The sequence below is a fragment of the Phyllobates terribilis genome, unplaced genomic scaffold, assembly GCF_046119375.1.
Source record: "Phyllobates terribilis strain yellow unplaced genomic scaffold, ASM4611937v1 Scaffold_1__5_contigs__length_1240528914, whole genome shotgun sequence".
Classification (NCBI taxonomy): domain Eukaryota; kingdom Metazoa; phylum Chordata; class Amphibia; order Anura; family Dendrobatidae; genus Phyllobates; species Phyllobates terribilis.
Window position 1 is genome coordinate 763,307,635 of NW_027362761.1, and position 26,220 is coordinate 763,333,854.

The 26,220-nt window shown below is 45.8% G+C and overlaps 1 protein-coding gene across 2 annotated transcripts in view; it reads right to left on the reverse strand.

Annotated features, from left to right (window-relative positions):
• Window positions 1–26,220, reverse strand: part of LOC141150036 (uncharacterized) — a 228,162-nt gene that overhangs the window by 63,560 nt on the left and 138,382 nt on the right. Inside the window, exons 11-12 of one of the 2 annotated variants that reach the window (XM_073636939.1) lie at window positions 9,019–9,090; window positions 310–374 (exon numbers count right to left, since the gene is read on the reverse strand). In XM_073636939.1, the coding sequence (XP_073493040.1) occupies window positions 310–374; window positions 9,019–9,090 (137 nt within the window). The remainder of the gene's footprint in view (window positions 1–309; window positions 375–9,018; window positions 9,091–26,220) is intronic. The other variant, XM_073636940.1, reaches the window with a different exon arrangement.

A 26,220-nucleotide genomic window follows, 5' to 3' on the forward strand; every position in this document is an offset into this window, starting at 1 on the left:
GCACAGCCTGTGTGCGCGCGCGATCGCGATGACGTACTAATACGGGTCTGGCTCTTAAGTCCCAGGGCACAGACGCGTATTAGTATGTCAGATGTTATTAAGGGGTTAACCGGAGATTCATTTTTTTTCTTTTTAGTGTGCTATAACTGTTTATATTTATATCATTATAATTTTTATAAAGATATATCATATTTATAATATCACCAATAATTTCAACAGTATGGAATTGTTTGATGCATTATCATTACCATTAGTAGTTATTTCCATGCTTAGCAACTGTAATGAAATAAATGTTATTATGTCACTTACCTTGCTTGTCTTTGAATATCATTAACTGACGAATACTCAACCATCACATTTAATTCATTTCCTTCCTAAATGTTCAGAAGAAAATATTTAGCATTGAATGCACAGAAGGAGCTATTTCCACTAAACAATCATATAGGACTATAATAAATGATCATTAGGGCCCGTGCACACGACCGTTTAAATCGGACGAGTGCTATCCGTGGCTTTGACGGATCACACTCGTACCCATGTTATTCTTGGGGCTGTGCACATGTCCGATTTTTTCCTCGGACCGAGTGCTCCAAAGAAAAAAATTGTGACATGCCCGATTTGACTCCGAGAAAGGCACTCACCCATTCATGTCTATAGGTTCGTGATAAAAATCATACTGCACTCGGATGACATCCAAATGTAGTCCGATTTTCATGGACTGACACAATGGAGACGCTGGAGAAACTGAGAAGTTGCGGTCACAAGATGGCGGATCAGGAACTTACCTTAGTGGCACTACTCCAGTGCTGAAATAAAAAAAAGCACTGGAGTGGAGCCTAAACGTAGTTGGGTCCTTCCGTTGTATTATCATTCCTATCTTTATCCCCTTTACCCCCCAAGCCTGTTTGCACCTTCATGACCAGGCCAAATTTTACAATTCTGATCAGTGTCATTTTATGAGGTAATAACTCTGGAACACTTCAACGGACACAAGTGATTATGAGAATGTTTTGTGACATATTGTACTTCATGATAGTGGTAAAATTTCTTCAATATGACTTGCGTTTATTATTTATGAAAAATGGAAATTTCGCAAAAATGTAGAAAATTTTCCAATTTTCAAACTTGTATTTTTATGCCTTTAAATCAGAGAGTTATGTTACACAAAATGGTTAATAAATAACATTTCCCACATGTCTAATTTACATCAGCACAATTTTTGAAACACATTTTTTTTTGTTAGGAAGTTATAAGGGTTAAAAGTTGACGAGCGATTTCTCAATTTTCCAACAAAATTTACAAAACCATTTTTTAGGTGCTTCGCAGGAATTTTTGGAATATGGGAAAAAAATGAACATTTAACTTTTTTCACAAAAATTTTATTTTAGACCCAATTTTTTTTATTTTTGTAAGGGCAACAGGATAAAATGGACCCCAAAATGTGTTGTGCAATTTCTCCTGAGCATGCCGATACCCCATATGTGGGGGAAAACCACTGTTTGGGTGCACGGCAGAGCTCGGAAGGAAAGGAGTTCCATTTGACATTTTAAATGCAAAATTTGCTTGAATAATTAGCGGACACCATGTCGCGTTTGCAGATGTGCCTAAACAGTGGAAACCCCCCACAAGTGACACCATTTTGGAACCAGACCCCTCAGGGAACTTGTCTAGATGTGTGATGAGCTCCTTGAAACCCCAGGTGCTTCACAGAAGTTTATAACGTTAAGCCATGAAAATGAAAAAAAATCAATTTTTTCCCACAAAAATGTTTTTTAGCGCCAAATTTTGCATTTTCACAAGGGTAACAGGAAAAACTGCAACATACAATTTGTTGTACAATTTCTCCTGAGTATGTCGATACCCTATATGAAGGGGAAACCTTCTGCTTGGGTGCAAGGCATGGCTCGGAGGAGAAGGAGCGCCATTTGACTTTTTGAATGTAAAATTTGCTGGAATAATTAGCGGACGCAATGTCCAGTTTGGAAAGCCCCTGATGTGCCTAAACCACAAGTGACCCCATTGTGGAAACTAGACCCCTCAAGGAATGTATCTAGATGTGTGTGTATTTTGAACCCCCAGGTGCTTCACAGAAGTTTAGAACGTTGAACTGTGAAAATAAAAAAAATCACATTTTCCCACAAAAATGTCATTTTAGCCCCAATTTTTATTTTCACAAGGGTAACAAGAAAAATAGCACCATAAAATTTGTTGTGCATTTTCTCCTGAGTACGCTGCTATCCCATATGTGGGGGAAAACTATTGTTTGGGTGCACGGAAGGGCACAGAAAGGAAGGAGTGACGTTTTGGAACGTGGACTTTAATGGAATGGTCTGCGGGTGTCATGTCACGTTTGGAGAGCCCCTGATGTGCCTAAACAGTGGAAACCCTCAAAAAGTGGCCCCATTTTGGAAATTAGACCCATCAAGAAATTTATTTAGACATGTGGAGAACACCTTGAACCCCCAGGTACTTCACAGAATTTTACAACTTTGATCTGTGAAAATGAAACAATATATATTTTTCCCACAAAAGTTTTTTTTTAGCCCCAAATGTTTTCATTTTCACAAGGATAGCAGGAGAAAATTTACCCCAAAATTTGCTGTGCAATTTCTCATGAGTACACCAATGCACCATATGTGGTCGAAAACTACTTTTGAGAAATAGTGCAAAGCTCAGAAGGGAAGAAGCGCCATATTAAAGTTCAGATTTTGCTGGAATGGTTTGAGGGTGCCATGTCACACTGGTAGAGCCTCTGAGGTGCAAGAACAACAGAAACCCCCACATGTGACCTCATTTTACAAACTACACCCCCCAATGAATTCATCTAGGTGTGCAGTGATCGTATTGACACCACATGTGCCTCATAGAGGCCTCATTTTATACCTCGGGCGGTGAAGAAAGAATAAATTACATTTTTACCATTAAAATGTTGTTTTAACCCCAAGTTTTTAATTTTTCTAAGGGCTAATAGGAGAAGTTTTTACAACAAACTGAGATCCATTTTTTCCTGAGTACACCAATACCCTACATGTAATCGGGAAATACTTCTCAGGCACAGTGCAAAGTTCAGAAGGGAAGGAGCGCAATATTATAGTGTAGATTTTACTGTTATAGTTTGCGGGTGCCATGACACACTGGGTGAGCCCCTGAGGTGCAAAAACAGCATAAACCCCCATAAGTGACTCCATTTTACAAACTACACCTCTCAATAAATTCATCTAAGGGTACAGTGATCATATTGACACCACAAGTGGGTCACAGAATTTTATACCATTGGGCAGTGAAGAAAAAATTATTAAATTTGTACCACCAATATTTTGTTTTAGCCCCAGATTTTACATTTTCACAAGGGGAAGTGGGTAAAAGTGGCAACAAAATTTGTCCCAAAATTTCTGCTGAACGTGGCAATACCCCATCTGTGATTGTACAGTACTGCTTAGCCACACGGCTAGACTCGGGAGGGACGGAGCAATATTTGCCTCCTGCAGCGCAGATTTTCCTAGAATAGTTTGCAGACTCCATATACAGAGCCCTTAAGTGCTGAAAGAGCAAAATCCCCATCAAGTGACCCCATTTTGGAAACTATACCCCTTTGGGAATTTATCTACAGGTGTAGTGACAATTTTGACTCCATGGGTGTTTTCCAGAATCAAGCAGCAATGGATGTTCCTGAGTGAAAATTGCAAACTGCCATTGTAGTGACCAGTATGTTGTAGCGACCAGTAAGTTGTAGTGACCAGTACGTGGTTGTGACCAGTATGTGGTAGTGACCAGCTTATGCTTATGGAGACATGTACCTGTAAATTAGGCGGGCTCTTATCGCTACAGAGATGCTAAACATCTGGACGCTAAATGTGCTTTAGGCACACTGGGGCTCAGAACGAAGGGATGGCATTTGGATTTGGGAGCATAAAATTTGCTCGGAAGTGAAGGAGCGCCATTTGACTATTTGAACTCGAAATTTGCTGGAATCATTAGCGGACACTATGTCCCATTTGGAGAGCTCCAGATGTGCCTAGACAGGGGAAACCCACCACAAGTGAACCCATTTTGGAAACTAGACCCCTCAAGGCTCAAGGAATGTATTTAGATGTGTGGTAAGCACCCTGAATCCCCAGGTGCTTCACAGAAGTGACCAGTACATTGTAGCGACCAGTACGTTGTAGTGACCAGTACGTGGTAGTGAAAAACTCATGCTTCTGGTGACATGTACCTGTAAATTAGGTGGGCTCTTATCGCTACAGAAATGCCAAACATGTGGACGCTAAATGTGCTTTAGGCACACTGAGTTTCAGAAGGGAGGGATGGCATTTGGATTTGTACTACAAGTAACTAGTAAGCCCCCTATATTTCCATTAACACATGACAGACCTGAGTGGGGGCTTTATTGTGGATCACATTTATCCGGCGCTGTACGCTGAGCACTTACATCAGGTTTCCATCTAAATCTCCGAATGACGTGATTCAGATGAATTCCCTGAGGATCCATTCACTGTAATGAGGCAGCAGAGTTACTCTGGACTCCATCTGGCCTCTGTTCAGCGGCGTTCTTCTTTTCAGAAGTGCACAAAACTGTGGCAGACTACATTTTTCTGCATGCCTAAAAAGACAGACACTGCCAGATCATAGGTCAAGCGTTGTCCACAGTGCCTCCATCTGCCTCATTATAGAGAATCTTCCACCGGTGTTTCTGCATCGCTGTACTTTAAGAGCTATCATTTTTCCATATTTTGGCCAACAGAGTCATGTGACGGCTTGTTTTTTGCAGTTAACTTTTTTATTGATACCATTTTCGGGCACATGACATTTTTTCATAATTTTCTATTATGATTTGTGTGTGGCAAAATGAACAAAACCCATTAATTCAGGAATAGTTTTTTTTATGTTTGCGTGTGGTAAAATTGATAAGACAGGTTAATTCTTCAGGTCAGTAGTAATACGATACCACATTTATATCTTTTTTTTATGTTTTGGCGCTTTTACACAATAAAAACTAATTTATGGAAAAAATTATTATTTTTGCATCGCTTTATTCTGAGAGCTATAACTTTTTTATTTTTCTGCTGATCAAGCTGTGTGGTGGATTGTTTTTTGCGGGACAAAATGGTGTTTTCAGAGATACCATTTTAATTTACATTCGTCTTCTATTCCACTTTTTGTTTGGCAGGTTTTTTTTTTTTACTGTGTTCACTGAAGAGGTTAACTAGTGTGACATTTTTATGGGAAAGGTCGTTCCAGACGCGGCGATACCAAATATGTGTACTTTTTTATATATATATACAATTACAAATTTATCAGTACAATATATATATTTTTTTATTATTATTTTCTGATTTTTTTTTAAAAATATTTTTACAATTTTTTTGTACTTTTTTGTACTTTTTTATTTAGTCCCACTATGGGACTTTCACTTTTAGCAGTCTGATTGCAGTAATAAGTCATAGCAATGCAGGATCATTGCTATGCTTTGTAACTGTCAGTTTTGCACTGACACAAGCTGGTTAGATCATGCACTGCACATGATCTAACTTATTAGTGCCTGATGACCCTGATGTCATCATGATGCCATCAAGTCACCATGGCAACGATCGGGGACCGCGATGACGTCGAGGGGTCTCTGATCCAATAGCCGAGGGGTTTCTACCCCTCTGCCGGCTCACTAAATGCTGTGATCGCAGCATTTAGGGGGTTAAAGTGCTGGGAGCAGTGCGGGCACCGCTCCTGACACTGAGCGCCAGGTGTCAGAATCAGCTGACACCCGGCGGCAATTGCATGCACACAGCCCGTTCCAAGGATGGTAAGCAGTAGCGTAGCTACCTGGGGGCAGAGGGGGGACTGTGGCCCTGCACTCTGAGGGGACACTCACCCAGAGCTATGCTAGCTGATACAGTTACACTCTGGCCGGGGCAGAGCAGGGAGACTCAATGTCCCTGCACTGCCCGGCGGCCGCTATGGGGCCCTGGAGCAGAAGGGGGCCCCCCCAGTGCCAGCATTAGGCCCCCCGCACATCACCGCTGTAGCGCCGGCGTCCCTGCCCTCTGCTAGGCAGGGACGCTGTTCCCCTCACCTCTCTGCTCCGTGCCCGGCGTCCTCCTCCCGCTCTGCTGGCAGCGCGCGCTCCTTCCCGGCCACTGTGCTTAGGGCGCGCGCGCGCGCTCTCCCTCCCTCTTAAAGGGGCCACGCGCGCCTTCCTAAGGAGTCCCCGGCCAATGGCCGGAGGACTTCACCATATATAAGGCACCTCCTCCAAAATGGAGGTGCCCGAGCAATGTTGTTGCACTGTTCACTACTCTGCTTCAGCCCTCAGGTCCCGTTGCCAGTTACCTGCCAGATACCTGCCAGATTCCTGCCAGCTTGCTGTCTTATTCCTGCCTGATATTCTGCTACCTGCCTGCTAGCCTGAGGTCCGACGGTCTGCCTTACAACTCCTGTCAGTCTGTCTAAGGGCCAGCTTGCCCGCTCACCTGGGAGCGCACATCAGCTACCTGCCTGCTTGCCTGAGGTCCGACGGTCGGCCTTCCAACTCCTGTCAGTCTGTCTATGGACCAGCTTGCCCGCTCACCTGGGAGCGCACATCTGCTACCTGCCTGCTAGCCTACCTGGAGGCTCCGCCGTCACGTGCTGTGACCACCTGCCTGTCCAGTGACTCCTGCCCGCTCACCTGGGAGCGCTCATCCGCTGCCTGTCTGCTAGCCTACCTGGAGGCTCTGCCGTCACGTGCTGTGACCACCCGCCTGTCCAGAGACTTCTGCCCGCTCACCTGGGAGCGCTCATCTGCCGCCTGTCTGTTGGTCTTCCTGGAGGCTCCGCCGTCACATGCTGTGACCACCCGTTTATCCAGAGACTCTCGCCTGCTCACCTGGGAGCTCACGTCTACCATCAGCCGCCACAGGTCGTACCAACCCTTTACCCAGATCCAACTTTATTTTTTTCAGTGGGAAGAGGGTCACGTGACACATCAAACTTATTGAGAATTTCATAAGAAAAACAATGGTGTGCTTGGTTTTAACGTAACTTTATTCTTTTACAAGTTTATGACCATTTATAAAATGTGTTCAAAGTGCTGCCCATTGTGTTGGATTGTCAATGCAACCCTCTTCTCCCACTCTTGTCATACTGATAGCAACACCGCAGAAGAAATGCTAGCACAGGCTTCCAGTATCCGTTGTTTCAGATGCTGCACATCTCATATCTTCACAGCATAGACAATTGCCTTCAGATGACCCCAAAGATAAAAGTCTAAGGGGGTCAGATCGGGAGACCTTGGTGGCCATTCAACTGGCCCACGATGACCAATCCACTTTCCAAGAAACTGTTCATGTAGGAATGCTCAGACCTGACAACCATAATGTGGTGGTGCACCATCTTGTTGGAAAAACTCAGGGAACTTGCCATCTTCAGTGCATAAAGAGGGCAACACATCATCATGTAGCAATTTCAGATATCCAGTGACATTGAGGTTTCCATTGATGAAGAATGGCCCCACTATCTTTGTACCCCATATACCACACCATACCATCAAGATACGAAATGTGCAGCATCTGAAACAACGGATACTGGAAGCCTGTGCTAGCATTTCTTCTGTGGTGCTGCTATCAGTGTGTCAAGAGTGGGAGAAGAGGGTTGCATTTACAATCCAACACAATGGGCAGCACTTTGAACACATTTTATAAGTGGTCATAAACTTGTAAAAAACTCATGAAAGAATAAAGTTACGTTAAAACCAAGCACACCATTGTTTTTCTTATGAAATTCTCAATAAGTTTGATGTGTCACATGACCCTCTTCCCATTGAAAAAAATAAAGTTGGATCTAAAATGGCCAAATTCAAAATGGCCGCCATGGTAACCACCCATTTGGAAAAGTTTTCCCCCTCCCATATACTAATGTGCCACAAACAGGAAGTTGATATCACCAACCATTCCCATTTAATTTAGGCGTATCCATATAAATGGCCCACCCTGTACTATAGAGGTCAATGGGGAGTGTATTATGCTATATGAAGGACTATGGGGAGTGCATTATACTATATTGAGGACTATCTGGTGCATTATACTATATGTAGGCTATGTATACAGTGTGGGGATTACAGTTAGGGTCATACAGTGTGGAGATAATGTGGTGCCTTTGCACAGTGTGGGGGCCATCATACAGTGTGGGAGATAATGTGGGGTCTTTGCACAGTGTGGGGGCCATAATCATAGGCGGATTATAATGAGGGCAATCTGGGCTACCGCCCGGGGCCCGAGGCCCTAGGGGGGCCGACGGCCAGATTGCCCTCACTATAATGTTTTGTGCGCCATCATTGTTGGTGCAAGTGGTGTCGCGCCTCAGCCCCGGATCTCCTGCGCTGGTCCCCGATCAGCTGTTGAGGGGTCTGCAGTCTTAGCAGCCGCCGGCCAGCACTGTGCTCTTGCGTGCTGCTGTGCCCCGCCGGCGGCATCACTGCATAGCAGTCGCGGCTACGTCATGCACCACGCTATGCGCAGCCATCAGCCTTCATGACACAGAGAGCGGGAGATCCAAAGAAGGGTCCTGTCTGCGGCACTGTGGCGGGCGTCGGTGGGACCTGTCTGCGGCACTGTGTTCAAGGCGGCAGATGGCCCTGTCTGCGGCACTGTGTCCCGGCGGTGGCGGAGGGCCCTATCTGTGGCGCTGTGGCGGGCGGCGGAGGGCCCTGTCTACGGCACTGTGTCCCGGCGGTGGCGGAGGGCCCTGTCTGTGGCGCTGTGGCGGGCGGCGGAGGGCCCTGTCTACGGCGCTGTGTCACGGGCAGCGGAGTGCCCTGTCTGCAGCGCTGTGTCCTGAGCGGTGGCGGAGGGCCCTGTCTGCAGCGCTGTGTCCCGGGTGGCGGAGGGCCCTGTCTGCAGCGCTGTGTCCTGAGCGGCAGAGGAGGGCCCTGTCTGCAGCGCTGTGTCCCGGGTGGCGGAGGGCCTTGTCTGCAGCGCTGTGTCCTGAGCGGCAGAGGAGGGCCCTGTCTGCAGCGCTGTGGCGGGCCTTGCATTAAACTCTACTCACCTGAGTCCTGACCAATCCCAGGGATCCACTAATGCACACCTGGAGCTCTTCATCCTCCTCCATCTCAGGGATCTGGTGAGTGAGTGCCAACATGGAAACTTTTTAAATGTGTATATACAGTTGTTGTATATTCAATATATAGATGATACTGCTTAATATATATTATGTATGTGATATTACAATGGCTGTATATAATCACAGTATCACCTGTATATTGTATGTACAGCAGTCTATATACATTATATTGGTGATACTGTGATTGCTGTATATATATTACGTAGTTGACACTGTATATATGTTACATAGCTGATACTGTGATTCCTGTGAATAATTGCAATATCACGTATATAATGTATTCACAGCAGTAGCACTATCACATACATAATGTATATACAGCAGTCTGTATACAATATATAGGTGATAATGTGACTGCTGTGTATACATTATATACGTGATACTGCTGTATATATGTCACAAAGGTGATGCTGCAATTATACACAGCAAACACAGTATCACTTATATATTATATAGGTGATAGTGAGACTGCAGTATATACAGTGTATACACAGCAGTCACAGTGTCACCTATGTAATGTATATGCAACAGTATATACATTATATTGGTGATACTTCGACTGCTATATATACACACAATATATAAGTGATACTGCAACTGTGTATAGCTGCAGTATCACCTATATAATATATATGCAGCAGTCTCTGTGATATATATTTAGCAGTCGTTGTGTCTCGTACGTGATGTATAGTATATAGTATAATGCGGTCTTAATTATAACGTAGAGTTGTGTGTGTGTGTATGTATATATATATATATATATATATATATATAATATATATATATATATATATATATATAGTGTAGAGAAGTTTATATAGTATGATGCTGTGTATATACTATAGTATATAGTGTGGAATCTCCACTATATATACTGGCACATCTCTACACTATATACGATGTAGTATACACACAGCTCCACTCTATATTCTTTTGTACAGTATATATTTATATGTATATAACTGATTGTAGTATATACTGTGGAGCTGTGTATACTTCTCCTGTCCTGTATACTTGGGGTAATTCTTAGTATCTGCTCTTATATATGTAGATATATAAGCACTCCGATTAATTGTCAAAAAAGTGGAGGACTCCTTATTAGCCCATGTGATAATGTTTCGGATCCACAACAGAACATTTCTCTGTTATGGAACTGAAATGTCGTCACATGGGCTAACTAATAGAGTCCACTGCTGAAGATTTGGTTCTGCTCCGAGTACCACTTCTCCTGTCCTATATACAGTGGTGGCCAAAAGTATTGGCACCCCTGCAATTCTGTCAGATAATACTCAGTTTCTTCCTGAAAATGATTGCAATCACAAATTCTTTGGTATTGTTATCTTCATTTAATTTGTCTTCAATGAAAAAACACTAAAAGAATTTTCCTAAAGCCAAATTGGATATAATTCCACACCAAACCTAAAAAAGGGGGTGGACAAAAGTATTGGCACTGTTTGAAAAATCATTTGATGCTTCTCTAATTCGTGTAATTAACAGCACCTGTAACTTACCTGTGGCACCTAACAGGTGTTGGCAATAACTAAATCACACTTGCAGCCAGTTAACATGGATTAAAGTTGCTCAACCTCTGTCCTGTGTCCTTGTGTGTACCACATTGAGCATGGAGAAAAGAAAGAAGACCAAAGAACTGTCTGAGGACTTGAGAAACCAAATTGTGAGGAAGGATGAGCAATCTCAAGGCTACAAGTCCATCTCCAAAGACCTGAATGTTCCTGTGTCTTCCGTGCGCAGTGTCATCAAGAAGTTTAAAGCCCATGGCACTGTGGCTAACCTCCCTAGATGTGGACGGAAAAGAAAAATTGACGAGAGATTTCAACGCAAGATTGTGCGGATGGTGGATAAAGAACCTCGACTAACATCCAAACAAGTTCAAGCTGCCCTGCAGTCCGAGGGTACAACAGTGTCAACCCGTACTATCCGTCGGCGTCTGAATGAAAAGGGACTGTATGGTAGGATACCGAGGAAGACCCCATTTCTTACCCCGAGACATAAAAAAGCCAGGCTGGAGTTTGCCAAAACTTACCTGAGAAAGCCTAAAACGTTTTGGAAGAATGTTCTCTGGTCAGATGAGACAAAAGTAGAGCTTTTTGGGAAAAAGCATCAACATAGAGTGTACAGGAAAAAAAAGAGGCATTCAAAGAAAAGAACACGGTCCCTACAGTCAAACATGGCGGAGGTTCCCTGATGTTTTGGGGTTGCTTTGCTGCCTTTGGCACTGGTGCTTGACCGTGTGCATGGCATTATGAAGTCTGAAGACTACCAACAAATTTTGCAGCATAATGTAGGGCCCAGTGTGAGAAAGCTGGGTCTCCCTCAGAGGTCATGGGTCTTCCAGCAGGACAATGACCCAAAACACACTTCCAACAGCACTATAAAATGGTTTGAGAGAAAGCACTGGAGACTTCTAAGGTGGCCAGCAATGAGTCCAGACCTGAATCCCATAGAACACCTGTGGAGAGATCTCAAAATGGCAGTTTGGAGAAGGCACCTTTCAAATATCAGGGACCTGGAGCAGTTTGCCAAAGAAGAATGGTCTACAATTCCAGCAGAGCATTGTAAGAAACTCATTGATGGTTACCGAAGCGGTTGTTCGCAGTTATTTTGGCTAAAGGTTGTGCAACCAAGTATTAGTCTGAGAGTGCCAATACTTTTGTCTGGCCCATTTTTGGAGTTTTGTGTGAAATGATCAATGATTTGATTTTTGCTTCATTCTCTTTTGTGTTTTTTCCTTGCAAGCAAATTAAATGAAGATAATAATACCAAAGAATTTGTGATTGCAATAATTTTCAGGAAGAAACTGAGTATTATCTGACAGAATTGCAGGGGTGCCAATACTTTTGGCCACCACTGTATATACACTGCACAGTACCACTTCTCCTGTCCTGTATATATACACTGCACAGTACCACTTCTCCTGTCCTGTATATATACACTGCACAGTACCACTTCTCCTGTACATGTTTTGTTCAAACCAAGTCTAAGAGTGCAGGTAGCGCTCAAACATGTCTGGTGATGAGACCCCCAAGTTCCCCCCTCACATCTTAGATTGTTGGTATGCATTTCTTCATCTTTTTGTAAAATATTTCTAACTTTTTGCCAATATACTTGGATCGGAAGCCGGATCCTGCCAACCTCTCATGAATATTAATATTGAGCAGAATTAATTTCGGCCTATTGGTTCGGCCACCACAACAGTCACGGTCTCATGTGGCCCCTTGGGAAAATTAATCTATTCCCCACTCTATTATGTATAGTGCTGTACACAAGGTGTACAAGATCACCTGTGTATTACTCACATGACCTACAGTGCATTGTGAAAGTATTTGGCCCCCTTGAACTTTTCTACCTTTTGCCACATTTCTGGCTTCAAACATAAAGATATAAAATTCTATTTTTTTGGGGGAAGAATCAACAACAAGTGGGACACAATCATGAAGTGGAACGAAATTTATTGGATATTTTAAACTTTTTTAGCAAATTAAAAACTGAAAAGTGGGGCGTGCAATATTATTCGGTCCCCTTGAGTTAATACTTTGTAGCGCCACCTTTTGCTGCGATTACAGCTGCAAGTCGCTTGGGGTATGTCTCTATCAGTTTTGCACATCGAGAGGCTGAAATTCTTGCCCATTCTTCCTTGCAAAACAGCTCGAGCTCATTGAGGTCAGATGGAGGGCATTTGTGAACAGCAGTTTTCAGCTCTTTCCACAGATTCTCGATTGGATTCAGGTCTGGACTTGGCCATTCTAACACCTGGATACGTTTATTTTTGAACCATTCCATTGTAGATTTTGCTTTATGTTTGGGATCATTGTGTTGTTGGAAGATAAATCTCCGTCCCAGTCTCAGGTCTTTTGCAGACTCCAACAGGTTTTCTTCCAGAATGGTCCTGTATTTGGCTCCATCCATCTTCTTATCAATTTTAACCATCTTCCCTGTCCCTGCTGAAGAAAAGCAGGCCTAAACCATGATGCTACCACCAAGTTTGACAGTGGGGATGGTGTTTTGAGGGTGATGAGCTGTGTTGCTTTTACGCCAAACATATCGTTTTGCATTGCGGCCAAAACGTTTGATTTTGGTTTCATCTGATCAGAGCACCTTATTCCACATGTTTGGTGTGTCTCCCAGGTGGCTTGTGGCAAATTCAAACAAGACTTTTTATGGATATCTTGAGTGATCATGGGCTTTTTGGCTGCATCTCTGATCAGTCTTCTCCTTGTTCGAGATGAAAGTTTAGAGGGACGGCCGGGTCTTGGTAGATTTGCAGTCGTCTGATACTCCTTCCATTCAATATGATCGCTTGCACAGTGCTCCTTGACATGTTTAAAACTTGGGAAATCTCTTTGTATCCAAATCCGGCTTTAAACTTTGCCACAACAGTATCTCGGACCTGCCTGGTGTGTTCCTTGGTCTTCATGATGCTCTCTGCACTTGAAACAGAACCCTGAGGCTATCACAGAGCAGGTGCATTTATATGGAGACTTGATTACACACAGGTGGATCCTATTTATCATTACCAGTCATTTAGGAGAACATTGGATCATTCAGAGATCCTCGCTGAACTTCTGGAGTGAAAGTAAAGGGGCTGAATAATATTGCACGCCCCACTTTTCAGTTTTTAATCTGTTAAAAAAGTTTAAAATATCCCAAAAATTTCGTTCCACTTCACGATTGTGTCCCACTTGTTGATTCTTCCCAAACAAATTAGAATTTTATATCTTTATGTTTGAAGACAGAAATGTGGCAAAAGGTAGAAAAGTTCAAGGGGGCCAAATACTTTCAAACTGCACTGTATTAAAGGGGATCGCGTGACAGGTCACATGATACATCGGGTACCTGGGGGGGGGGGCCCGCGCCTTCTAAACTGCCCGGGGCCCTGGCTACTCTTAATCCACCCCTGGCCATAATACAGAGTGGGAGATAATGTGGGGTCTTTGTACAGAGTGGGGGCTATCATACAGTGTGGGAGATGATGTGGGGTCTTTTCACAGTGTGAGGGCCATCATACAGTGTGGGAGATAATGTGGGGTCTTTGTACAGTGTGGGGGCTATCATACAGTGTGGGAAATAATGTGGGGTCTTTGTACAGTGTGGGGGCTATCATACAGAGTGGGAGATAATGTGGGGTCTTTGTACAGTGTGGGGGCTATCATACAGAGTGGGAGATAATGTGGGGTCTTTGTACAGTGTGGGGGCCATCATACAGTGATTACAGGGATTACAGTTAGGTTCATACAGTGTGGAGATAATGTGGTGTCTTTGCACAGTGTGGGGGCCATCATACAGTGTGGGAGATAATGAGGGGTCTTTGTACAGTGTGGGGGCTATCATACAGTGTTGGAGCCATCAGTTTGGAGGCTACTAAGGGGTCAGTATACTGTGTGGGGGGGTACTATACAGTGAGGGGGAATTATACTTTGTATAAGAGAGCATCATACTGGGTATAGGGGAGCTGTACATGGGGGGAGACTCAGGACATTATTAAATGTTAAGTGAGCATTTATCGGTATAGGGGAACTCAGGTTATTATGACTGTCATAGGGGCACACAGAGGGCACTATTACTTTCTAGGGGGCAAAATGTGGGCACTGTTTTCTAGGACACTTACACACGGCATTACTATATTCTGGAGGTTTGTTTTACCATCTAGAGGGCGCACAGCAGGTGCAGTAATAGGGACACATACAGCAGCAGCGGATCAGATGGAAAAGACGGCAAAAGTGAACAATTTAATCAGAAAGGACGTCAGCTGTAAGTTACTATATATAACTGTGCTGTGATCTCTTATATGTTCTGCAGGACTGGCATCTAATATATGTCACCATATGGCGGTAATATCAGTGCTGGTCTTTGTATAGAGATTATTTTTAGTAACAGAGCGGTCATCTGCTGAGGTTCTCCTACATCCACTATCTGGGTGCGCCACCATAGTTGTAATCAGGGTTACCTGGTTAGGGGCCCACTCAGAAGTTTCGCTCACCCCGAACCAAAACCTTAACTATGCCTCTGTCTGTAAGAGGTTAAAATTACATACAACCAAATTTTCTGCATACTATATGTTTTACATAACATTGCATTTTAATAATGCTATAGTAGTTAGCTACAGGGTGACAAGGGCAGAGCAGGCAGCTGTCTATGTGTTGGAACTGAGGCGGATCACCACTACAGCCAGTGATTTGCTAATTTTGCTAACTGGCCATTTCCGCCCATTTCCGATGTCGGAAACTGAACCAGGGTCCATCGATGACCAAGTGATCACTGGGATGGGATTTCTGGAATCTGTGCTTGTGAGTTTGGACTATTTTTAACCACTTTGATGATTTAAAGCTATCAGTTTTATTCCCTGGTGCACCCCCATTTTGCTTAAACCTGCTTTTCAAAATAACAATTTAGAAAAGTCATATCATAGTTAAAGGAGTTTTCTGGTTTCGGAAAATCCCTGGCTGTAGACTGTGCTTTGCTCGCGATTCCCTGCACCCAGCGCTGAGTCTCCACCATTGCTATAGGTGTCTGTTATCATTTGCAGCTCTGACATGACGTAGACAGTACTACAGCCAATTACTGAGATCAGTGGCTCTTCCTGAGGTGACAGCACGAGACGCTCAGTCAATGAGCTCAGTTATTGGCAGCGGCGGAAACTGAGCGCTGCATCCGGGGAGAGTGAGTAAAGGACAGTTTGTTTTTTACTTTAAAAAACTACAGCTGTTTTTTTAAATTCACAAACCCCTTTAAATAGCAATCTAGAGAAATACATCTTTAACTGATCTCTGTAAAGGTGAATCGGATGCTTTGAATTCAGTATATATATCGTACTGTATGTATATATACAGTGAGGAAAATAAATATTGCTACACTACCGATTTTGCACGTTTTCCCACCTACAAAGAAACTTCAACTGTGAGAGACAGAAGCTAAATGTAAAAACCAGAAAATCACATTGTATGATTTCTAAATAATTAAATTGCCCTTTATTGCATAAAATAAGTATTTGATCATCTACCAACCAGCAAGAATTCTGGAAGCCCTCCTACTCTGCACTCATTACCTGTATCAATTGCACCTGTTTGAACTTGTTACCTGTATGAAAGACACCTGTCCACACACTCAATCAATCACACTTCAACCTCTCCACCATGTCCAAGACCAAAGAGCTGTCTAAGGACACCAGGGACAAAATTATAGACCTGCACAAGGCTGTGATGGGCTACAGGACAATAGGTAACCAGCCTGTTGAGAAGGCAACAACCGTTGGCGCAATTATTAGAAAACGGAAGAAACCCAAGATGACTGTCAATCTTCCTCGGTCTGGGGCTCCATGCAAGGTCTCTGAGAAAGGTCAGGAATCAGTCTAGAACTACACGGGAGGACCTGGTCACTGACCTGAAGCGAGCTAGGACCACAGTCTCAAAAATTACCGTTAGTAACACACTACACCGTCATGGATTGAAATCTTGCAGGGCTCGCAAAGTCCCCCTGCTCACGTCAGCACATGTCCAAGTCAATTTGAAGTTCGCCAATTACCATCTGGATGATCCAGAGGAGGCATGGGAGAAGGTCATGTGGTCAGATGAGATCAAAATAGAACTTTTTGATATCAACTGCACTCGCCGTGTTTGGAGAAAGAAGAAGGATGAGTACAACCCCAAGAACAGCATCCCAACCATGAAGCATGGTGGGGGAAACATTATACTTTTGGAGTGCTTTCCTGCAAAGGGGACAGGATGACTGCACTGCATTGAAGGAACGATGGATGGGGTTATGTATCGCAAGATTTTAGCCAACCACCTCCTTCCGTAAGTAAGAGCATTGAAGATGGGTCATGGCTGGGTCTTCCAGCATGACAATGACCTGAAACACACAGCCAGGGCAACTAAGGAGTGCCTCCGTAAGAAGCATTTCAAGGTCCTGGAGTGGCCTAACCAGTCTCTAGACCTGAACCCAATAGAAAATCTCTGGAGGTAGTTGATGTAGCGTCGGCGTCCCTGCCTCCTACTAGGCAGGGAAGCTGTTCCCCTCACCTCTCCGCTCCGTGCCCGGCGTCTTCCTCCCGCTCTGCTGGCAGCGCGCGCTGCTTCCTGGCCACTGTGCTTAGGGCGCGCGCGCGCGCTCCCCCTCTCTTAAAGGGGCCGCACGCGCCGTCCTAAGGAGTCCCCGGCCAATGGCCGGAGGACCTCACCATATATAAGGCACCTCCTCCAAAATGGAGGTGCCCGAGCAATGTTGTTGCATAGCCTATCACTCTGCTTCAGCCCTCAGGTCCCGTTACCAGATACCTGCCAGTTACCTGCCAGATTCCTGCTTGATACCTGCCTGATACTTGTCTATCTACTTACATTCCTGCGGTCTGACAGTCTGCCTACCAGCCCTGCCAGTCTGTCTATGGATCTGATTGCCCGCTCACCTGGGAGCGCTCATCTGCTACCTGCCTGCTAGCCTACCTGGAGGCTCTGCCGTCACGTGCTGTGACCACCTGCCTGTCCAGAGACTCTTACCCGCTCACCTGGGAGCGTCCGCCTGCTACCTGCCTGCTAGCCTACCTGGAGGCTCTGCTGTCACGTGCTGTGACCACCTGCCTGTCCAGAGACTCTTACCCGCTCACCTGGGAGCGGTCCGCCTGCTACCTGCCTGCTAGCCTACCTGGAGGCTCTGCCGTCACCTGCTGTGACCACCTGCCTGTCCAGAGACTCTTGCCCGCTCACCTGGGAGCGTCCACCTGCTACCTGCCTGCTAGTCTATCTGGAAGCTTAGCCATCACTTGCTGTGACCACCTGCCTGTCCAGAGACTCTTGCCCGCTCACCTGGGAGCGTCCACCTGCTACCCGCCTGCTAGCCTATCTGGAGGCTTAGCCGTCACTTGCCGTGACCACCCGCCTGTCAAGAGACTGTCCCCGTCACTTGCCGTGACCTCCTGCCCTTCTACCCAGAGACTATTCCCGTCACTTGCCGTGACCTCCTGCCCTTCTACCCAGAGACTGTCCCCATCACTTGCCGTGACTACCTGCCCACCTACCCTGGGAGCCACCCGCTTCCTTACAAGGACTGCCCCTTTGTATCGTTGCTCAGAGGTTCCACCTCCCAGACCCGTTACAGTTTGCTCGGGCCATGGAACCCGGTGGCACCCAAGCTCCCTCGCTCTCAGACTTGTGTCATGAACTTTCCCGTCAGAGGTCCCAACAGGAGTCCATCCTGAGTCATCTGCGTAGTGTTAACTCCCGCCTGGACACATTGTCTACCTCTTCGGGAGCTGCCTCCACACGCACACTTACTACCCCGGCACCGCCGCAGCCCATCAACACCATGGCATCTCTTCCCGGTCCCCGCCTCTCCGCTCCTCCTCGTTTTGGCGGAGATCCCAGCCTGGCACGGGGCTTCATTAACCAGTGCACTCTGCACTTCGAACTGTTGGCACACCAGTTTTCCACCGACCGAGCCAAAGTAGCCTTCATCATGTCCCATCTCACGGGAGAGGCACTGGCTTGGGTAAATCCTCTATGGGAGAGAGGAGACCCCCTGGTGTCCAACCTGCCAGCCTTTCTCACGGCTTTCCGGAAAGTCTTCGACGAACCAGGACGGAAGACCTCATCCGCATCATCTCTGCTACGCCTCCGTCAATGAAATCTCACCGTGGGCCAATATGCCATACGGTTCCGTACCCTTGCTTCGGAGCTGGCCTGGGATAACGACACCCTGGTGTCTGTCTTTTGGGAGGGTCTGTCCGGCCGTATTAATGATGAACTCGCCGGTCGGGACATTCCTACCACTCTCGACGACTTAATAACTCTTGCCAACCGGATTGACATCCGGTTCCAGGAGCGCGCCAAAGAGGTCACCCGTGAGAGGAGATTTCCACGTCTAGCCCCTACCTTCCAGAAACCCGTCACTTCTCCCGTTACTCCCCAGGCGCACTCACCCGAGCCTATGCAGGTCGACCAGACCAAGATGGTCAAGACCCGTCAAGAGTTACGCCGAGCCGAGGGGAGCTGCTTCTACTGTGGCAGTAAAGAGCACCGGATCCGTTCCTGCCGGAGAGGTCGGGAAACGCCTGTGTCTAGGATTGCTCAGAGAGGTCGTCCTAGATAAGAGTAAACCCTCTCCATCTCTGTTGCTGTCGGTCTCTATCATCTGCGGGGAGAACCGTTATTTTGAACTAGCCCAACTTGACTCTGGAGCTGCCGGAAATCTCATTTCTCAGTCCCTGGTAGAGAAATACTGCATTCCCACCAAACCTCTAGCTGTACCCTTATCTGTCGCTGCCGTAGATGGGGGCCTCTTACCACATCCCATCCAACTCATCACCGAATCCATAACCCTGCAGGTGGGAATGCTGCACTCAGAGAGCATCTTCTTTCATGTTCTGCCTGGACTCTCTCACGCCCTCTTGCTAGGCCTACCTTGGCTTCAGAAACATGCACCCGTGCTTGATTGGCAGACCGGAGAAGTCCTTCGCTGGGGACAGGACTGCCATAAGACTTGTTTAGTTCCCGTCCATCCTGTCAGTCCTTCTCCTACCCCAGCCAATCTACCTGGTCTTCCGGTTCCCTATTGGTCTTATGCGGACGTCTTTAATAAAAAGGAGGCAGAGACATTACCCCCTCATAGACCATACGACTGCCCAATCGACCTGATGCCCGGCGCTACTCCTCCCCGTGGGCGTATTTACCCTTTGTCCGCTGCTGAGACCCGGTCCATGTCTGAATATATTGAGGAGAATCTGGCCCGGGGATTTATCCGGAAATCGACCTCCCCGGCGGGAGCAGGCTTCTTCTTCGTCAAAAAGAAGGACGGCTCACTCTGTCCCTCTATAGACTATAGAGGCCTTAACCAGATCACGGTGAAGAATAAATACCCCCTTCCGCTCATTCCGGAATTATTTGACCGTCTGAGGGGGGCTAGAATCTTCACCAAGCTGGACCTCCGTGGGGCGTATAACCTGGTCCGTATCCGTCAGGGGGATGAATGGAAGACGGCATTCAACACCCGGGACGGCCACTATGAATACCTGGTAATGCCCTTCGGTCTCTGTAACGCTCCCGCCGTCTTTCAAGAGTTGGTCAATGACATCTTCCGGGACCTTCTCTACTGGCTCTCGTCCAAGTATGTCCGGCTCAAGATTCCTTCCTACAAGTTAGGGCCTCGGTTCATCGGCCCACTGGAAGTTATCAAACAAATCAACCCAGTGGCCTATAAATTGAAACTCCCGGCCAACTTGCGGATCCCTAACTCCTTCCATGTATCTCTCCTCAAACCCGTGGTACTTAACTCTTTTTCCAAGTCTACAGGTACGCCTCCTGCTCCGGTTTCCGCTGAAAACGAGTTTGAGGTAGAGAACATTCTGGCCACCAAAAGGGTAAGAGGAAAGACCTTGTTTCTAGTGGATTGGAAGGGGTTTGGTCCTGAGGAGAGAACGTGGGAGCCCCGGGAGAACATCCATGCCCCTCTCATCCTTGATAAATTTCTGTCTGGCCTAAAAAAGCGGGGGCCTAAAGGGGGAGGTACTGTAACGTCGGCGTCCCTGCCTCCTGCTAGGCAGGGACGCTGTTCCCCTCACCTCTCCGCTCCGTGCCCGGCGTCTTCCTCCCGCTCTGCTGGCAGCGCGCGCTGCTTCCCGGCCACTGTGCTTAGGGCGCGCGCTCCCCCTCTCTTAAAGGGGCCGCGCGCGCCGTCCTAAGGAGTCCCCGGCCAATGGCCGGAGGACCTCACCATATATAAGGCACCTCCTCCAAAATGGAGGTGCCCGAGCAATGTCGTTGCATAGCCTATCACTCTGCTTCAGCCCTCAGGTCCCGTTACCAGATACCTGCCAGTTACCTGCCAGTTACCTGCCAGATTCCTGCTTGATACCTGCCTGATACTTGTCTAACTACTTACATTCCTGCAGTCCGTCAGTCTGCCTACCAGCCCTGCCAGTCTGTCTATGGATCTGATTGCCCACTCACCTGGGAGCGCTCATCTGCTACCTGCCTGCTAGCCTACCTGGAGGCTCTGCTGTCACGTGCTGTGACCACCTGCCTGTCCAGAGACTCTTCCCCGCTCACCTGGGAGCGTCCGTCTGCTACCTGCCTGCTAGCCTACCTGGAGGCTCTGCCGTCTCGTGCTGTGACCACCTGCCTGTCCAGAGACTCTTACCCGCTCACCTGGGAGCGTCCGCCTGCTACCTGCCTGCTAGCCTACCTGGAGGCTCTGCCGTCACCTGCTGTGACCACCTGCCTGTCCAGAGACTCTTGCCCGCTCACCTGGGAGCGTCCACCTGCTACCTGCCTGCTAGTCTACCTGGAGGCTTAGCCATCACTTGCTGTGACCACCTGCCTGTCCAGAGACTCTTGCCCGCTCACCTGGGAGCGTCCACCTGCTACCCGCCTGCTAGCCTATCTGGAGGCTTAGCCGTCACTTGCCGTGACCACCCGCCTGTCAAGAGACTGTCCCCGTCACTTGCCGTGACCTCCTGCCCTTCTACCCAGAGACTATTCCCGTCACTTGCCATGACCTCCTGCCCTTCTACCCAGAGACTGTCCCCGTCAGTTGCCGTGACTACCTGCCCGCCTACCCTGGGAGCCACCCGCTTCCTTACAAGGACTGCCTTTTTGTATCGTTGCTCAGAGGTTCCACCTCCCAGACCCGTTACAGTTGAAACTCAATGTTGCCCAGTGACAGCCCTGAAACCTCCCTACAGATCTTCTCCAGATCTTTAAGGAGTGGGCCAAAATTCCTGCTGCAGTGTGTGCAAACTTGGTTATGAACTACATGAAACCTCTGACCTCTGTAACTGGAAACAAAGGTTTCTGTACCAAATATTAAGTTCTGTTTTTCTATTGTATCAAATATTTATTGTATTCAATAAAATGCAAATTAGTTAAGTAAAAATCATACAATGTGATTTTCTGTTTTTTATTTTTAGATTCTGTCTCTCACAGTTGAAGGGTACCAACGGTAAAAATTACAGACATCTCCATTCTTTGTAGGTGGGAGAACTTGCAAAATCCCCACTGTATATATCTATACATAATAAAAAAAATACAGAGTTCTCTAGGTTTCTTTTCAGGTCAAGCTGTTGGTTTAAGCTTGATAAGAATTCACAGTAAGGAAATCATTCACAGCCACGATTTTTATAGGCAAACTACAAAATCAATCATGGATCATAAATATTATAAATAATAAATGTCTACAGGTCAGATATTTACATGAGCAGCATTTACCATGAACAATACAATCAGGATAATTACAGTCACATTAACCTGTACAAGCATTTTGAGCATAAAAATATTCTGCATATTTTCTTAGTATGCAAGGCATATTACTGTGTATACAAGGCAATACGAATTTATATAAACAGTACCTGCTGCAGGGTATATATACAGGTATATTGTGATAAACTGACAGATTCCTCTACATTGGCATCCGAGGGATATGCTAGAAAGATTTTCTTGCTAGAATACGTTTTATAATCTGCAAGCTTTCTACAGAATTACACATCTACAATGTTCAAGTCACTCTTGCCACCTTGTGGCTATTTGTAGTTATAACACTAATGTGCCTAAACTATTGGAAACCCTTAGGTGCTTTAGCTGGTATTGGAAATCTAGGCAATTTATTAAACTCTGTCTCCATGTACATATGTAAAGGTTTTGGACTGTACTGTCGCAGTCCTGCCCCTGAAGACACCAATCACGTCATATGAATAATGTCATGTGATTATATATATATATGGTGTTATGTGAAGTGTGAACTATGTCCTGTGTTTTTGCAATTTGTTAGGTAGTCATGTGATATAATACAAGTAGTGCGCCATACGAAATAGGTATAGGGTAAGATAAAGTGTGATAAGCCTTGTAAGTATATAGAAATGTAATGCATAGTGTTTATGAGGGAGATCTGCCCAGCTACAGATTGTAGAGACAGATATAGTTACATTTCGGGACTAGCCAATAGTGGGAGGGGAAATCCCAGTAAAATTGGGACTGCTTCCTGATAGAGAGATAGGAAATCCATTAACCAAAGTGACAGAGTCAAGTTCAAGGTGCAGTGGGCTGATTGCAAAAGCAAGAACATAACATTCTGGGCAGCACGAGACCTTTTAAAATCCCCTTATAAAATCCCCTGCAGACATTCTTACAACATCTCGAGCTCAAGGCTCGAAATACAGTAGGTGCTACGAAGAGCACCTCATCTCATGGCGTACAGAGGAAGATGGGCGGGGAACCGCATGTGGGGAAGGTAACTGATCTCGGGAGTACTGCGGAACTGGACTGGGAATCTCTGGAGCTGACATGATCAGTGGGTATAGGGATAGTCCCGGAAGAACGGATAGAAATGATGAAAATGTACTATATTAAGGAAACAAGAATTGAAAAGTGCTGTGCCCAATACTGCGTGTTACAATCTGATGAACTTGAACTGTCCAGGAAACTTCCTTAATATCTGGACATTTCAGGTGCTGAGATTATTATAATCCAGTGATTGTATACTTGAAAAGTCTTCTATATCTTTGTACTGATGGATGCAAGATTAGTTCATGACAGTTGGAGAATGGGGCTAACAATTTTAAGCTTGGACCTTGTTTAAAGGGGTTATCCGGGACCTTTGTATTTTTTTTTCTTATAGGCCTAAAAGGTTACAGGCAGGTAGTGGCTAACTCCCCATTCAGATGAGGTCTGGTTTGGCACATGGAGCAGTAGTGTCATGGGTGTGTCAGAGGTGACAGACAATCGCCCTGCAGTTGGTTGCAGGAGATCTCTACGTTTGGCATTACAGACATCTTCGTAGATGCTGGCTGTCTCTAGGACCCAGCGGCTATCTCCCTCTGGCTAATTAGCTCCCTGACCTGAGTGTATAAATACCTGGTGTGTCTGAGAGGGAGGTGCCGACGATATTCATTACTTCTTGTGAGGCTTTCGCAAGAGCAGTACTTCGACCTCTCTGGAGCTTGAGGCCGTGTGCGCATTTGTCTGGAGTGGTCTAAAGCAAAGCAATGCCCCCCTGTTTGTCTACCCTTTTGTCTATAAGGTTTAGTGGAGATCAACTAGTGCTCATCTCCTCCTTTCCCTAGCCTTAGCCATACGACAGGGAAAGTCAGAGCGAGGCACACATGCAGCGATTGGAGAAGAGCCAATATAGGGATGGTAGTTGAGACAGGGTGACACTAGACCAGACTAGGAGGTTTCCACTTCCCCCTTTTCCTAGTGTCTGGGCTTCCTTTCCCTCTTCCCTCTGTGTTGCACTAAGTACCTGTACACCTTACATGTACACTGATGTCGGGAAGGGGTTAAATACATTAAATTATCAGGGTAGAACTATAGTCATAATGATAACAATAATAATTATCCTTCCTAAAGTGAACAAAGAGAGCGTTAATCATAGTGAAGGACTATAGTGTCTCACAATATATGTACTGGTCTCCCTGGTGTCTTTAAAATAACAGTTCCATGAGGGATACAAATTAAAGTGTGTAATTGGAGCATTTTAACAATACACATAACACATATGAGATGGAATCTCATTCAATAAATCAGGTTAACCTTTTCAATGTTGCTGCATGAAAATTAATTACTTGTATCTTTTCACAAGACCTTTTCAGAGTGCGTGGAATTAGTGTCTTTGACAGACCCAGGGTGTCAGGGTCAATGCTCTGCTGATATTCTAAGCTTTCAGCGCCAGAGGTGAACGATCCCAGATTGGTTTGCTCATTTCACACCTCTTTTCTTGAGAAACCCAGTCCTGAGTGTCTGGAGGCCACATGTAGAGGGGTGGGTACTGTCACAGGTGTGTCAGAGGTGACAGACAGTCGTCCTGCAGTTGGTTGCAGGAGATCTCTACGTTTGGCATTACAGACATCTTCTTAGAAGCTGACTATCTCTAGGACCCAGCGGCTACCTCCCTCTGGCTAATTAGCTCCCTGGCCTGAGTGTATAAATACCTGGTGTGTCTGAGAGGGAGGTGCCGATGATATTCATTACTTCTTGTGAGGCTTTAGCAAGAGCAGTACTTCGACCTCTCTAGAGCTTGAGGCTGTGTGCGCATTTGTCTGGAGTCATCTAAAGCTATGCAATCCCCCCAGTTTGTCTACCCTTGTTGTCTATAAAGTTTAGTGGAGATCGACTAGTGCTCATCTCCTCCCTTCCCTAGCCTTAGCCATACGCCAGGGAAAGTCAGGGCGAGGCACGCGTGCGGCGATTGGTGTAGAGCCAATATAGGGATGGTAGTTGAGACAGGGTGACACTAGACCAAACTAGGAGGTCTCCACTCCCCCCTTCCCCAGTGTCTGGGATCCCTTTACCTCTTCCCTCTGTGTTGCACTAAGTATTTCCCACACCTGGCGTGACAGGTAGGTCATTTAATGGTTAGGGAGTCGGACCATACACTGTGTGCAGAATTATTAGGCAAGTTGTATTTTAGAGGATTATTTTTATTATTGATCAACAACTATGTTCTCAATCAACCCACAAGACTCATAAATATCCAAGCTTAATATTTTTGGAAGTTGGAGTGTTTTTTTTTAGATTTGGCTATCTTAGGAGGATATCTCTTTGTGCAGGTAACTATTACTGTGCAGAATTATTAGGCAACTTAATAAAAACCAAATTAAATCCTATCTCACTTGTTTATTTTCACCAGGTAAACCAATATCAGTGCACAAAATTTAGAAATAAACAGTTCTGACATGCAAAAACAAAAACCCCAAAAATTAGTGATCAATATAGCCACCTTTCTTTATGATGACACTCAACAGCCTTCCATCCATAGATTCTGTCAGTTGCTTGATCTGTTTTCGATCAACATTGCGTGCAGCAGCCACCACAGCCTCCCAGACACTGTTCCGAGAGGTGTACTGTTTTCCCTCCCTGTAGATCTCACATTTTATGATGGACCACAGGTTCTCTATGGGGTTCAGATCAGATGAACAAGGGGGCCATGTCATTATTTTTTCTTCTTTTACACCTTTACTGGCCAGCAACGCTGTGGAGTAGTTGGATGCATGTGATGGAGCATTGTCCTGCATGAAAATCATGTTTTTCTTGAACGATACCGACTTCTTCCTGTACCACTGCTTGAAGAAGTTGTCTTCCAGAAACTGGCAGTAGGTCTGGGAGTTGAGCTTCACTCCATCCTCAACCC